Below are 14,332 nucleotides of genomic sequence, written 5' to 3'. Positions count from 1 at the left end.
GTGATCCTTACAGGCAGATGGAAAAGGTTATGATTGTCGCAGGCGGGCTTTTTCCTCGATGGCTGAATCGATCTGTTAGTTAATTGATCGATAGATCCATTCGATCAAATGTTGCGAATGCGGTAAGCTTTAGGAGATGTTGACTTCATATAACATGCAAATGCTCCATCTTGGATTTTTGATGTCTCAGAAAAGCCCGAAAACCACAAAAAATAACTCAGAACTAATTCAGATGAAAATTAAATTGAAACATAATTGCTAAAACAAATTTACACTGCGTGTAATAAAATCAAGAACTTCAAGAGAATAATGAATTCTGTATCAAAATCACTTCAGACATCGCTAAGTTTGGCGGATTTTACTTGGATTAAAAATAAATAAAAATAAAGAAATAAATAAATAAGTTTAAACGGTTAAAATTAGCACCCCCCTCTGCGAGCCCGCCTGTCTGAAGAGAGACCTGAACGGCGGCGTCATATTTAATGACCACAATCGAACTTTCATTCTGATCATAGCTGCCATTAAACGCATGACTCGTATTGACATTATTAAAATTTTGTTCATGATATAGCCTGAACTATTGCTTTCAGTTGCTTTACCTTATTGGTCGCGGCCAGCGTTCAAACTAAGTAACACGTGTTGAGTTTCCGGCAAAAGCTATTTAAAGAGCCGCTGATAGATTTGATATATCTTTTTATTCTTCAAATGCAAGCATTTATATTTGGCCTTAGAAACAGCTGCAATTGAAAAGGAAATCCATTAAGCCAAGCCATACACCCTTAAGTTAAAGCGAACCGCCCATTAGTCGGTTGAGAGTTTTCACGCGATCGCAGGTACTTGTAACTTATACATCAAAACACTAAAGAATAAATTCTCGTCTTTCATAAGCCACCGTGAGCACATGTAAGTTATACGCTGACGACTGGTATTCAAACAGAATTTTCTGTCAGCCAACAAAAACTAATTTTCTATTATGAATGCTGGACGAGGAACTTGTTTTGATGAACTTTAACAAAGATTTTTAAAAGTTTAATCAAGCAAAATTTTCTTTTCTTTTCTTGCTTGCTTCTCCAATGAAGGGGACTAATTTCGCATCGTCGTTCATCTATACATCATTTATGTGTTGTTTTGGGTTCAGTAGTTTTGTTGTGGCGTGAATAACGTTTAAGATATAAGAGACTGCATCAAGTATATGTACTTAAGTGAATGGCAATCGAAAGCAACCCATTTGTAATTGCATTGCTAAAGCACGAACGGGAACGAAACCGCATAAAGATATTGAATAGTAAATCATCTTTAAAACGCAATACCTAAACGTTCGACTCGACTAATATCCCCACTGGGCTTGTGTAAACTGTTACTGCTTGTTACTGCTTTTGTGGACTCAGTAATGACCTTAACTCTTTTGTAATTGCCTTTGCTAAAGCACGAACCGGAACGAAACCCTGCGTAAAGATATCGAATAGTAAACATCTTAAAACGCTATACTTAAACATTCGACTCGAATAATATCCCCACTGGGCTTGTGTAAACTGTTACTGCTTGTGTGGACTCAGTAATGACCTCGATGCGACAGCTATTGCCTGTAAGAGAATGTACTCCTACTTTTCTGCCTTCAATTGCAGACTGATGACGTTTTCGTTTACAAATAATACCCAGCTCACGAGTAAAATCACGTACAAAAAAGAAACATATGCAAGGATTGACCGCGCAATAGGAGCTCGCCAGTACGCGAGATACATAATCTACAACCTTAAAACTACTATTACACTTTGGAACCGCTCCAGGGGAAAAGAGTTTCAGAAAGGTAATCACAATAAAAAGCATCCAGCATAATAAAGGTGATGAAATAGTAGCTATAGTCATTCTTCGCAAATTGCTGTTTCGTTTTCGAACCCGTATTGCTCCATTATCACTTCGATACATTGCCATTTTGTCTCTTCGGAGATTGAATACAATTGCAGTGTATAAAATTGAGGTGATAAGCAGCGGTAAAAGTAAGACTGTTGAAAATAAAAACAGGTTGTAGTGAAGGTGCGCTGACTTGTGATCGAAAGCAGGTCCCCAGACTGCTTGACATATTTGAAGATTACCACTGTCACTGGCTACCAGGCGAAACGTGTAAAAATAAGGCGAGTGAAATGTGCCGGCCATGATCCAAGTAGAAGCGACGAGAAGGCGACGTATTTTCACGGTGATATTTTTATACTGTACAGGATACACAACTGCTAAAAATCGTTCAACGGCAATCAAAACTAATCCTTGGGTTGACACTGACAACGACATGTCGCCAAGGGAAGTGCAAATCTTACAGAGAAACGTGCCTCCCGCTCCGTGAACAAGAAAAGCGTTAGAACCGGTGACTTCTCTGGTAACTAGACGAGGGATTAAAAACACTGCCACCAGAAGGTCGGATGCAGCCATGTTAGCAGTAAGCAGCAGGATCGGTTCTTTCATCCTGACGAAGGCCGTAATAAGTAGCGTGTTACCAACCAGCGATGCTACCAAAGTTAAGACATGTATGGTTGTGGTAACTTGTCTTGGTGCCAGATAAACTGCTACTATGGTGCAATTCTGTTGTAAAGAGGAATTGCTCCCGCCTGCAACATCACCTAAGGTGTCTAAGGAGATGTTCACGCTTTCAGACATCGTATAGTCGCTGAATGAGGCTTGATGCGTCTTTGAATTATGTTGCCGGTTTATCCTGAGTTTTTTGCTAATTTAGCGATAACTCTACTCGTTACGCAAAGACCAACGTTCTTGTTATAACAGCAACAACAAACGAACAAACCAAAACGATCCAAGGTATGTTTTTCTCCGTAGGGGCAAGGACCAAACGGGCCCTGTTGGAAATATCTGACAGCCGGTATAGTACCTAGGACGAAATATTTTTTCAGAATCGTCGAATAATCGCTGAATATTACTACCAACTCTTGAATCTGTAGGTGAGGTATCAATCATCTGCTTTGACTTGATTTAAAAACAGAAAACCTAATTCTAACGCCCGGGTCTTTCATTTCCTATTGACGAGGCAGGTGCAAAGCACAATGTTTGAGGCGATTGGAAAATTTGCTGTTAATTTGTTCATGTCATTAAAAAGAAACAATTAAATAAAGTTGAATGTCTACCACAACTTCTTAGTAGTCAGGCAGAGCTCATGGAATCATTGGCTCCCGCAATTTAAAGGAGAGGAGTCTTTCAATAAATAAATTGAATTTTCGGCACGAGCGTTAGTCTATTTCCTTTTTTCTTTTGGTAAGGAAGTAAAGAAAAAAATCATCAAATTACACCAGCCTTTCAGACTAAACGAAATTAACGATAAGACAGCCATGTCTTTTAGTGGCCTCGACTTCATTGTGGTAACTCATCTGACGTGTGGGTTGTGCGGTGTTTTAATTTTTTGACGATGAATGCTTATCAGGTGCTTGCCACAATTGCAAATTAATAGATGCTCCCAAGCTAGCTGTTTTATTGTGCTAAGTTTGGTGATCCATGTCGATCCCAAAAGCGTCATACAAACGGGCTTTCGGCTCTGGTCTCCGAAAAATCAAGAACGTCTTTCAAAACGTCCAAAATTTTGTTTCTTTTCCGTTTGTATGGTGGTTGTGTTATAATTTTGAAGACTACGACAAAACTACAAGTCTTTGTAGTTTTGGGTTATAATCATTTAGTATTGGGAGCTTTGCATCTTTCTATGTGACTCGGTTTCTACTATATCTTGGAATATCTTGGAATATCTTGGATATTTGCCCTGAATTGGCTAGAGTTAAAATGAATTGCATTAAGAATTGCATCTGAATTGCTAGTAGGTGATGGTAGGTGTTAACGATTGAAAATAGTTTCGTCATAGTAAGATGTTTTGTCACGATAGAGATTACCATTTATGGTTATCTTTGTTTTCCCTGTCATCGCAGCGTTCTACAGTTAAGTTTCATACCTGTGACGAAGTTGCCAATCGACTCGCCTGGCAAGTGACACACGTACAGAAATGCTTACCTGCAAACTTACTGAAATGAAAAACATTACTAAAATCTGAATCTTTGAGGAATATGTCGTGCTGGGGCTATTACTATCGCCGAGAGCTACCATAAACAGCAAAAAAACAAAAGAAAGAAAGAAAAGAAAAACGTAATTCAGGTCAACCATTTCTTCCGCTTGGGAACAGACTTTAATTTTTCTTTATTTTAAATTTTGTTGGGATGGTAACAACATACAAAGATACACTAATCAAAAAGAAAAAACAAGCTAACACAACTTAAAATGATTGAATTACAGTAACCTAATCAACTCAAACCGCATTTTGAAATATATGATTTCTCTAGCTGTATTGTATTATTTCACTTACTTCTTAATATTGCTAATATGGGCAACACAAAACAGAACAAAACAACAAAACAGAAAGAAAGATGCTCTAGTTTGTTTACCGCATATCATAACACCCGTGTTGATTTAAAGAGGGGCAAGGGTTGGGGGAGGGCCATAGAGCAGCATTCTTAGCAACTTAAGATAATTTTTCAATTTGAAGTTCAGAAGTGAACCTTCCAATGAATTCTTTCAAGTTTATTTTCTTAAGTAGGTTTTGTGTATATAAATAATACTTGGCAAATAACAGTGTGAATTTAATTTTTTTAACGACTTATTTGCGCCTTGAGGATAAGACTTTGGCTCTAAACCAAACAGTATTTCAAATGGAGATGGCGAGAAGGTGCCATTTTCTTTGTTGGACCATTTAGTGACTTCAGAAAAGAATTGTTTTGACCAATGGCAGTTCAGAAAGGTGTGGCTTACTGAGTCAGGTTCTTGGCATAATAAACACAGTATGTCTGATTCTATACCGTGGAAGAAAAACTCTTTTTTAATCACCACAATTCTGTGGAGCAGTTTGAGGTAGAATTCGTTAAGCTTGTTGTTTTTGCAAACATTTTTAACACGATTGAAATAGGTGTCTAGTTGAAGGTCTACAGTTTGTAGATCACGTGCCCTTTTGGAGCATGCCTTTATCTCTACATTGTCTTTGTACATTAAAAGGCAATAGTATTCTCTGCTTTTCAATTTGTGCAAGTCTATGACGGTATTCGGAGAGAGTTGGAATGCATTTTCGGCGAGAAAGGTGCTTTTATCTACTTGTAGTTCTTTTGTTTTATTAAGAAGGTGCTTAGGAATCGCGGAAACAACCTGCATATAATTTAGAAAATTGCATTCAACCTCGTACTTTTTGATGAACTCTGGGAATGTAAGAAATTAGCCATTTTCCTCTAAAAGACCCTGTACAAGGAAGATTCCTTTCTGAAACCATTCTTTGTAAAAGACGGCTTGATTTCCAATTAAGATTTCTTTGTTGTTAAATAATACCAATTCTTGGCCAATGGCATAAATGTAGGCTACTTTAATCTCTAAAAAATGTTGTAGCATTGACTTGTAGAATTGCGGTAAGTTGGATTGCTTCAGGAGTTTTTCATTGTGATTGCATTTTAACAAAAAGTTCAGGCCACCATATTTATTCAAGAAGTAGCTGGGAATCGCCTTCCAGGATTCCTCCCAAGCTTGCTCTTTTTTCAATAACCTTACGATCCAAGCAAGTTTTAGTGACTTGGACATTAACTCAATGTTAGACGCACGCAAACCTCCGTCGCATTAATCAAGAGACATAACTTTTCGTTTAATTTTGTCTTGCTTTTTTTTTCAAATAAACTTAAAAAGAAGGGAGTTAGTGTCTTTTATATATTGGGAAGGTGTGTCAAGAATTGACATTGAGTACATCAACTGTGAAATTCCAAGACATTTAGTTATAAAAACTCTCCCAAACAGAGTAAGGCTGCGGGATTGCCAGATGTCAAAGATAGTGCTTAATTTGTCCACTTTTACTTGGAAGTTTTTTGCTGCGTTTTGTTTAAGGTAGTAAGAGATAAATATTTCCAACGTTCTGATTGGCTCCTCAGGCCAGTTGAATTCAAAAGGCTCGTCCACTTTGTGTCTCCAAGGGCCGCGCCACAAAGCTTTAGTTTTGGATGGGTTTAATCTCAGACCGGAAGCATCACCAAAGTCACTTAACACCTGGATAGCGTTTTTAACAGATTCGCAGCTGCTACACTAAAGTGAGGTGTCGTCCGCGAACTGACTTATTTTGAATTCTCTTTTAAAAATCTTTATATCTTGTATTTCTTTGTGTTGCCTTATCTTGCATGCCAAGACTTCCACAGCTAAAATAGATAGATAAGGCGACCGAAGGCAACCTTGTCTCACACCTCTTGTGAGTTGGAAAGGGTTGGTACAGAAGCCATTATTCATAATGGAGCTCTCTGGATTGGTGTAAAGAGGTGATATCCACCGTTGAATATTGTCCCCAAAATTAAAGAGAGCAAGCGTCTTTTTAATAAACTCCTATTCAAAGGTATCAAATGCCTTTTTGAAGTCATGTGTAATGAGTATCCCAGGGATGTTTTGGTTTGTGGTTTGCTCTAGAATGTCGTTAGTTAACCTGATATTTGGCCGATATATCTTCCCTTTATGAATCCAGTTTGGTCCGGATTGATAAGTAGTTTTAGTACCCTTTCCAATCTTTTGGCTATTACTTTCGACGCGATTTTGTAATCCAAGGTTAGTAGAGTAATTGGCCGCCAATTTGCCAGGCTATGTAAATTTGAATCCTCCTTCGGTATGAGATTAATAGTACCTCTGCGCTTAGATATTGACTTTCTCCTTCTCTATAAGCCGCATTATAGCAATTGATTAGATCGTCACTCAATAAGGCGAAAAAACGGCAACTGTAGAATTCCCAAGAAAAACCGTCCTCAGCGGACGATTTTCCGCTGGAAAAGGTTTTGAAAACTTCTTTACATTCCTCCAGAGTAATTTCACCTTCTAGTTCCTCTTTTTCTAAGGCCTGCAGCTTTGGTATTTCCAAGTTGTGGACAAAATTGTCAAACAGGTCATCATCATCAATATCCCCAGCAGAAGTATAGAGATCTCTAATGATAAAAGTTTTCGATTTCTTTCATTATTTCGTCGGCTTTGTGTAGATGTTTTCCGTTCGACAGTTCTAATTCTACTATTTTTTTTTTTTCTGTTGTAATTTTACTTTTCTAGATTAAAGAACTATTTCGTTGGTTTCTCACCCCTTTCTGTCCATCTGGTTTTAGAACGTAGCATTAAGCCCTTCGCTTTTTCCTCGTAGAATACAACGAGTTGTTTTAGAATTTCCTTTTCGTTCGGTGCATCGTTGATAAATTCAGCGTTGGTACTGTCAAAAATCCTTTTTGCTAGTTCCTCTAGGCTTGTTTGCAAATCCGATTCCCGTTGGCGTTGTGCTTTGGCTTTGTTTTTTGAGTAGGCAATTGTGAGGCTCCTTATTTCCATTTTAATAAGCTCCCACCTTAGTCTGTGATCATCCAGGTCTCGGTATTTTTCACCTATAATGGGATAATTTTCTTTAATGCGATTTACACATTCTTCATCATCACTAAGGGGTTGTTAAACTTCCATAGGCCTGGACCCCGCCGCTCTTCCGAAAGTTGTAAAGTACGTTTTTCTGCTTTGTGGTCAGGTGCGTTGGAGGCCTTTGTATCTATGTTCACAACGAAGTTGGAGAAGGAGCGAGCAGCAAGAAAGAAATCTATTCTTGAGCAAACTTCCAGTGCTTTGGATTCATATGAGAAGCTTAATATTTGCGGGTATTGTTTCGGAAGATATAAATTATCTCTAGTTCTTCCATCATAGAAATACGTTTGTTTCGATAGGTAGATTCTTTCCATGGGAAGCCACCTCTTTTGTCAAGTGGTTGGAGTGTGACATTCCAATCTCCACCTATAATGAGATTGTTTATATCTGTTTTGGACATTAAATACTCGTTTAAGTTATGCAAAAACATTTCTTGTTGTTGTGAGTCGTTCGGGGCATAGAAGTTGCATAACGAAAGACTAGCTGATTTGAAAACTAAATTAATAGAAATGATCCTGCCAACCCAATCTCTACTGAAATCTTCTATTGATGATGATAAGCTAAGGGAGGGGTTAATGAGAATCCAAACGCTACGCTACGAACAGACGTTAATGAGAAGAACAGTTTTAAGTAAAGAGAACCGATACGATTTAGGACCGGACAGAATTCTTTAGGAACGGTCCCGTGTGGCATGGCCAACAAAAACGTAGGTTGGAGTGTACTTCAACTGAGAAACTAAACTGATGGACTTTTGCTGACACATAAGAGTTAAATACTCCGTTTAGAATACATGACATGGCACGATTTTGCTTAATTTGTACGTAAATAATGGTGCTACTTGCAATTCAACCACTCTATTCTAAAAGAAACTTCACTGTATTCAGATCACATAAACAGTTTTAAAAGTAAACTTTTGCACAGCGCAGGCGCATTGTAACTCTCGGCTATAAAGCACCACAACCACACGCAACAACATATTTATTTTCTTGATGCGTGTGTAAATATAATAACACCAAGAATCACTTTAAATCATTGAATTTCTTGAATATTAATCCTGAAATATAGATTTAGAGTGCGTTTCATTACGAAAATCCAAGATTGTATTATAAAATCCAAAAAACGGATTTTTCATTAGATTAATCGAGCATTACTCGGATCATGTTGGATCAAAGGAACCGAACAATCTTAGCCCAGAGCGGATTATTTGGTTCCTTTGATGCACCATGATCTGAGTGATCTTGGATTAATCTGTTAGGTAAAAACCGTTAAAACTGTTTTAGGATTTAAGAACCCAATCTTGGATTTTCCCAAAGAAACGCAACCTTATATTATGCTAAGAGGTGAGATGCATGTAGTTAGTGATACCGAAGGCCGAATCAACTATCGCCTTAGATGAATTGTCCGACTAACAATCAAGTCGTTCAAGAAGACCTCTGCTAACTTCAATTTCAAATTTTGATGATTCTGAAGTATTTCTCTACATATTTGTAGTGGCACGTGTGAAACGTTTGACGTTTTAGCGAAATCAGGCGAAGGCTGAATTATCACTTGCAGGTTGAAAATTGCATTTTCCTCCGAATTTTCGGGATCATAATTGGCACTTTAATGGCTAAATAGTTTAGGATAGCTCAGCAGATTAGATTTCAGTATTTTCATTGATATATTAATAGAATTCTTTCAATACTGGGCTTTTAGCAGTATCACTAAACAAATAATGGTTTAGTTTATGCATGATCTCAATATTTTTGGAAACTTCAAGGTAACCAAGGTGTTACCCATTTAAAACAGTTTCCTTCCCTTTGTTTGTTTGTTTTGTTTTGTTTTGTTTGGGATTTTTTTTCGCGCCATTTTAAGGAAATCAATTTTCCTACCCGACGAAGCGGTAGCCTCAGTAGCAAACGTTCCCGAGCGAGAACAAAAACCCGACGTATCGGGCTAACGAAGCGGCGGTGCAAGCAGGGCATATAATTTTTACCAGACGGCTGGAATCTTAGCTCTGTAGAATTTTAAAATAGATATGCATTTTTTTTTTGTTTTTTTGGATCTCAAATTTACTGAATAATTCATTTCACCTACAATTATGTTAATTTTTTCATTCCTCCTTGTTAAAATTAGTTCTACTATTTATCAATATTGATCTCATGTCCAAAGTTCCCTATATGAAATAATGCATAAAATCTAGATAAATATCAATAAAGCTGCTATTCATCGGCAGTGATTGAGAGAGGGAAGAGAATAATTGTTCTAGTGTATACAAACGAAGTGAATAAAGAGTTTTTTTTAATGGGTGACTCACAGACGTGTTCAATGCGTGATTGAAATGGCATATACAACAACGCGATCAATAACTTTCAGCTAAAAAATAGTGTGCTGCTGTTATTAATAGCAAATTACGAATAGGACTTAGTGAATTAACTCTGATAGGAATCATTGTGACTCCATGTCAGCCAAGTTCACTTATATTCAGGATTTCACACTTATGGATGCATTTTATATGATAAGCATTACAAAGTGTCCTTTTCAAAATACATAATATTTGACAGAATAATGCTAAGTTCCGTTCCTTACTGATTTGTAATCTGTGCCAATGGCCAAAATGAAAACCGATAGAACCATTTATCACTTTCTGCATTGAAATTCCAATAGCCCAGAATTTTCACCACAAATTTGTTATTTATTATCTGTCATCTGTCAATACCAATACATACGTGTAACTTTAATGGTGTCGCCTGTATTATCTGCCCATATCTCCGAATCTCAAATCAGGGGTGAATTAAGGACCTGCTCTCTCTAAGAAGTACATCCTGTACAACACAGACATTTTCGCCGCGAGCCCAGCGCATGGATTTTAATGCCATAAAGAAGGATCATAGTATTAGCCGGTTAAGTACCTTTGAAGCACTGTGGAAAGAGAAATATACCTTCCTTTCATATATCAAAGGCATGGCACTTTTCTATCGTTAATAGGGAAGCAATACACGGTAAAATATGTGCACTTCACACTTATTTATTTATCTGTTATCTGTCAGTACCAATACATACATGTAACTTTTATGGTGTCGCCTGTATTATCTGCCCATATCTCCGAATCTCAAATCAGGGGTGTATTAGGGACCTGCTCTCTCTAAGAAGTACATCATGTACAACACAGACATTTTCGCCGCGAGCCCAGCGTATGGATTTTAATACCATAAAGTAGGTTCATAGTGTTAGCTGGTTAAGCACCTTTGAAGCACTGTGGAAAAAGAAACATACCTTCCTTTGATGCATCAAAAGCATGTCACTTTTCTATCGCTAATAGGGAAGCAATACACGGTAAAATGTGAACTTTCTAGTCTCTTTGCTAAGAGTGCAGACTGCCAAGTGTGCACTTGAAACTTAAAAGTATCTGATATTAACTGACTGGCTTCACCGTCAGAGAATCCGAGAAAGGTATCTATAAACTTAATTTTCTTTGTACTATATGTATTTAAATACATTGATTAGCGACATTTTTTATGTAATATTTTTCTAGTTAAATGAATTAATAGAATGCTTAAAAATTCTGCACAAGCAGAACCCCAAGAATTCAAAGAGAGAAGCATTTAATCTTTTTTTACTAAACTTTTAACTTTTAACTGAAAATAAGCAATAAATGCAACCTGCGTTGTTAAACAGTGATGTCTCCACCACGAGCGACAACGTCAGCTTACCTTATCATGATATACTTAATGTCCAGCGTTTGTTCAGTGGAGTTATGAGTTCGCCTGCACGTCTAAGGGTTAAAATGCACGCATGTTTTTTTTTTTTTTAATTTTAGGAGTGTTCTTAAAAATTATAGCTGTTTGATTAATATTGGGAAATCGAGCCCATTGCTTCATGACATAATTATTCTATTTGGGATTTGGCTCTTCGGGAAACCGGCAACTCTCATCAGAATGTGTGGTGACTGTTTTAATTAACTCGTTATTTTATCCATACTGAGGCAAATGTATCACTCAATCGTGTGATATAACTTGAACACTTGATAACTAGTTCGGCATCTCGTTATTCGTAGAACTGTTGTTATACACTAGCGCAAATGCTGCAATCTGATTGGCTGAGCTATCGTACGCTATCAGCTTTTAGGGTGCAATGGCTAAGCTTCTTGTACATTATGGCGGTGTTTTCTCGTTCTGCCAAGAAAGAAAAATTTCAAAATTTATGGCATCGTTAAATTCCTCAAAAGACTAACAGTAGGGCATTCTTCGACACTCAACTGTAAAAACTCCAAATTAATAAAAAAATCTGATAGACGCGTGTCAATGGGCTGATGTGAGGTTATGTACAACACAAATTTAAAGCAATCCAAGTAAGTGCAAGGTCGTAGTACCTCAGCATCACTTTAACAAGAGCATTTGGTATCTCTAAAAGGATTCACTGAGTAGTAATCAAATTTACACAGTGCATAAATCTTCAGAACATGTTTTCTATAGTGCAAACCAAGTGTCAATCATGATGTCGCAGAACGCCACATTAACGCCGCACACATAATAACGCCGCTTTTGTTTTAGACATGGTGCCGTTTTATATCATTCCTGTAATCACCTCTAAAATGTTACATTATCCAAGGTAGAAGACGCTTTACTTTTCACCAAAGAAGGCGTTCAGACATTAGACTGATAGTTCTTATTCCTCATTGGTAACACCGTTGCCTGTGCGGATTCAGAATAGGAGACTGGAAGCTCAGTTTGACAGCTGTTGCTTGAACCTGATTCCCCCTGAACCTTTCTAATTGTCAAAGACCGTCGACGTTTTCGTTTACACATACTCTTCAGCTCACGAGAAAAGCTTCGCACAAAAATGAAGCAAATGCATGGATTAACTGCACAGTAGGAGCTCGCCAATACGCGAGAAACGTAATCCAGTACTTTGAAACTGTTATTACATTTAGGAACAGTGTTCGGAGAAAAGAGTTTGAGAAACGAAATCACTATAAAGAGGGCCCAGCATATTAAAAACGCAGTTACAGTAGCTATAGCCATCCTTTGTAAATTTCTGTTGCGCTCCTTGCATCGTTTCGCGCCTTTGGTACTTCTGTAAGATGCCATTTTGTCCCTTCGGACAGTGGTTATGATTGCAGTGTACAGAACAGAGATTACAAGCAGTGGTATAAGTAATACTGTAACGTACAGGAATATGACGTAGCGAAGCTGTGCTGACTGGTGATCGAAAGCCGGATCCCAACGGGGTTGACATTCTTGATAGTCAGGATTCTTAGGATTAGCGGCTACAAGTCGAAACGTGTAAAAATATGGCGAATGTAATGCCATAGCCATGATCCAAGTAGAGACGACGAGAAACCGACGTCTTTTCACGGTGAGTTTCTTATACAATATGGGACACCAAATCGTTAGGAATCTCTCAACGGAAATCAAGACTAAACTCTGAGTCGAAACCGACAATGATATGTCACTAAAGAAAGTACACATCTTGCAGAGAAACATGCCTCCATTTCCATGAACTAGGAAAGCGTTAGAGCCGATGATTTCTCTGGTAATTAGACGAGGGATTAGGAACACTGCCACCAGAAGGTCGGATGCAGCCATGTTAGCAACGAGGACTAAGATCGGTTCCCTCATTCTCACGAAGGCAGTAATGAGGAGAATGTTTCCTACCAGGGATGCTAACAAAGTTAAAACGTGTATTGTTGTGGTAAGTTGACTAGGACCCTCTGTTACGGCACAATATTCAGGTGAAGAGGTTTCGTTCGTGCTTTTACCAACTTCATCTAAAGTCTCCAATGAGATGTTTGCTCCTGCAGCGAAGATTTGATCGCTGGAAAACAGCTGAAGAAATACAACACAAAGACTGACCGGTCGGTACATAGCTTCGTTATGGCCTTCTTGCCACGTTAATTCTCTTTAGCTCGGCTCCACTTCAAAGGAAATAATTTATTCTGCTACCTCAGACAAAAGACAGATTTGAAAATTTTAAAATGATTGCCATCTAATCACTGAAATGTAAATTTATTTCCATAATGAATATTGGACGAAACCTTTACTTTCAAAGCATCATATTCCGTAAACCAACGTTGCATTCTAAAAGATGACCATTTCTGCCACCTCTTACTTAGAAACACAGAAACCACAGAAGCTAGCTAAGAGCCCCTAAAGCAATTGTGTTAAACGACCTTGATTTGCATATTGCATTCTTTTCAACAAACGTTACAAATGGATGACTCGTGAAACTCAAAACAACCCTGAGTCGATAACAGTTGTTATAAAGTGGGCAATTAAAAGATATTCAGTTAATGGGGTAAACAGCTTCCCCACTAAGCGCTCTCAATAGAATGTGCGGAATGCTAATGTTTTGTCAGACTTTGCAGTGTGCCTTATGGCAAATTTCTTTCGGTAATTACAACCGTATGTCCTGATTAAAGTCTGTATAGTCACTGGTTTCTTTCATTCCGTCATTCTGAACCTCAATTTGGCCCATCTAAAATAATTTGTCGCTAAAAATGAGCAACATATAATTTGAACGCTGTGCGAACAAAACAATTTTGCACGATCTAACGTCGGACATAACTCTCAATTAAAATAAATAAATAAGAATAGGAATAAAGAAATAAATAATTTTGAATACAGTTACAAAGTCGACTTTTGCAACGAAAATTAGCGGCGAACCTAAAGGCAAACCAACTCGGCTTAGTCCTTTGGATAAAAAAGATGTGATTTCTTCATATTATCATTTTCTTGTTGAAATAGTGCTTCTTAATCAAATGAGATGAGATGATAATACCTCCGTCGCCACGAACCCACCGTCGCACTTGCATATATAGATTTACTGATTAAAACTCTGATTAAAATCCATGTAATATTTCAGTAATATAATTTTGAACCCAACGCGGACAAAAACATCGTGAATGTCACGGTGG

The 14,332-nt window shown here is 37.7% G+C and overlaps 2 protein-coding genes across 2 annotated transcripts; both read right to left on the bottom strand.

Moving 5' to 3' along the window:
* Positions 1-1,250: 1,250 nt before the first annotated feature.
* On the bottom strand, positions 1,251-2,746 carry LOC110045124 (gonadotropin-releasing hormone receptor-like). The gene has a single exon (XM_020750725.2). The coding sequence runs from the start codon at positions 2,647-2,649 to the stop codon at positions 1,489-1,491; it is 1,161 nt and encodes a 386-aa protein (XP_020606384.2). The 5' UTR covers positions 2,650-2,746; the 3' UTR covers positions 1,251-1,488.
* A 7,682-nt stretch (positions 2,747-10,428) lies between these two features.
* LOC149103645 (QRFP-like peptide receptor) lies at positions 10,429-13,366 on the bottom strand. The gene has a single exon (XM_089273947.1). The coding sequence runs from the start codon at positions 13,281-13,283 to the stop codon at positions 12,063-12,065; it is 1,221 nt and encodes a 406-aa protein (XP_089130073.1). The 5' UTR covers positions 13,284-13,366; the 3' UTR covers positions 10,429-12,062.
* Positions 13,367-14,332: the final 966 nt, after the last annotated feature.

This window comes from Orbicella faveolata, unplaced genomic scaffold (assembly GCF_042242905.1).
Source record: "Orbicella faveolata isolate gen_17 unplaced genomic scaffold, um_ofav_v1 contig_35, whole genome shotgun sequence".
NCBI lineage: Eukaryota > Metazoa > Cnidaria > Anthozoa > Scleractinia > Merulinidae > Orbicella > Orbicella faveolata.
Note: the sequence above shows the minus strand (reverse complement) of the source record. Positions and strands in the feature narration are given on the sequence as shown.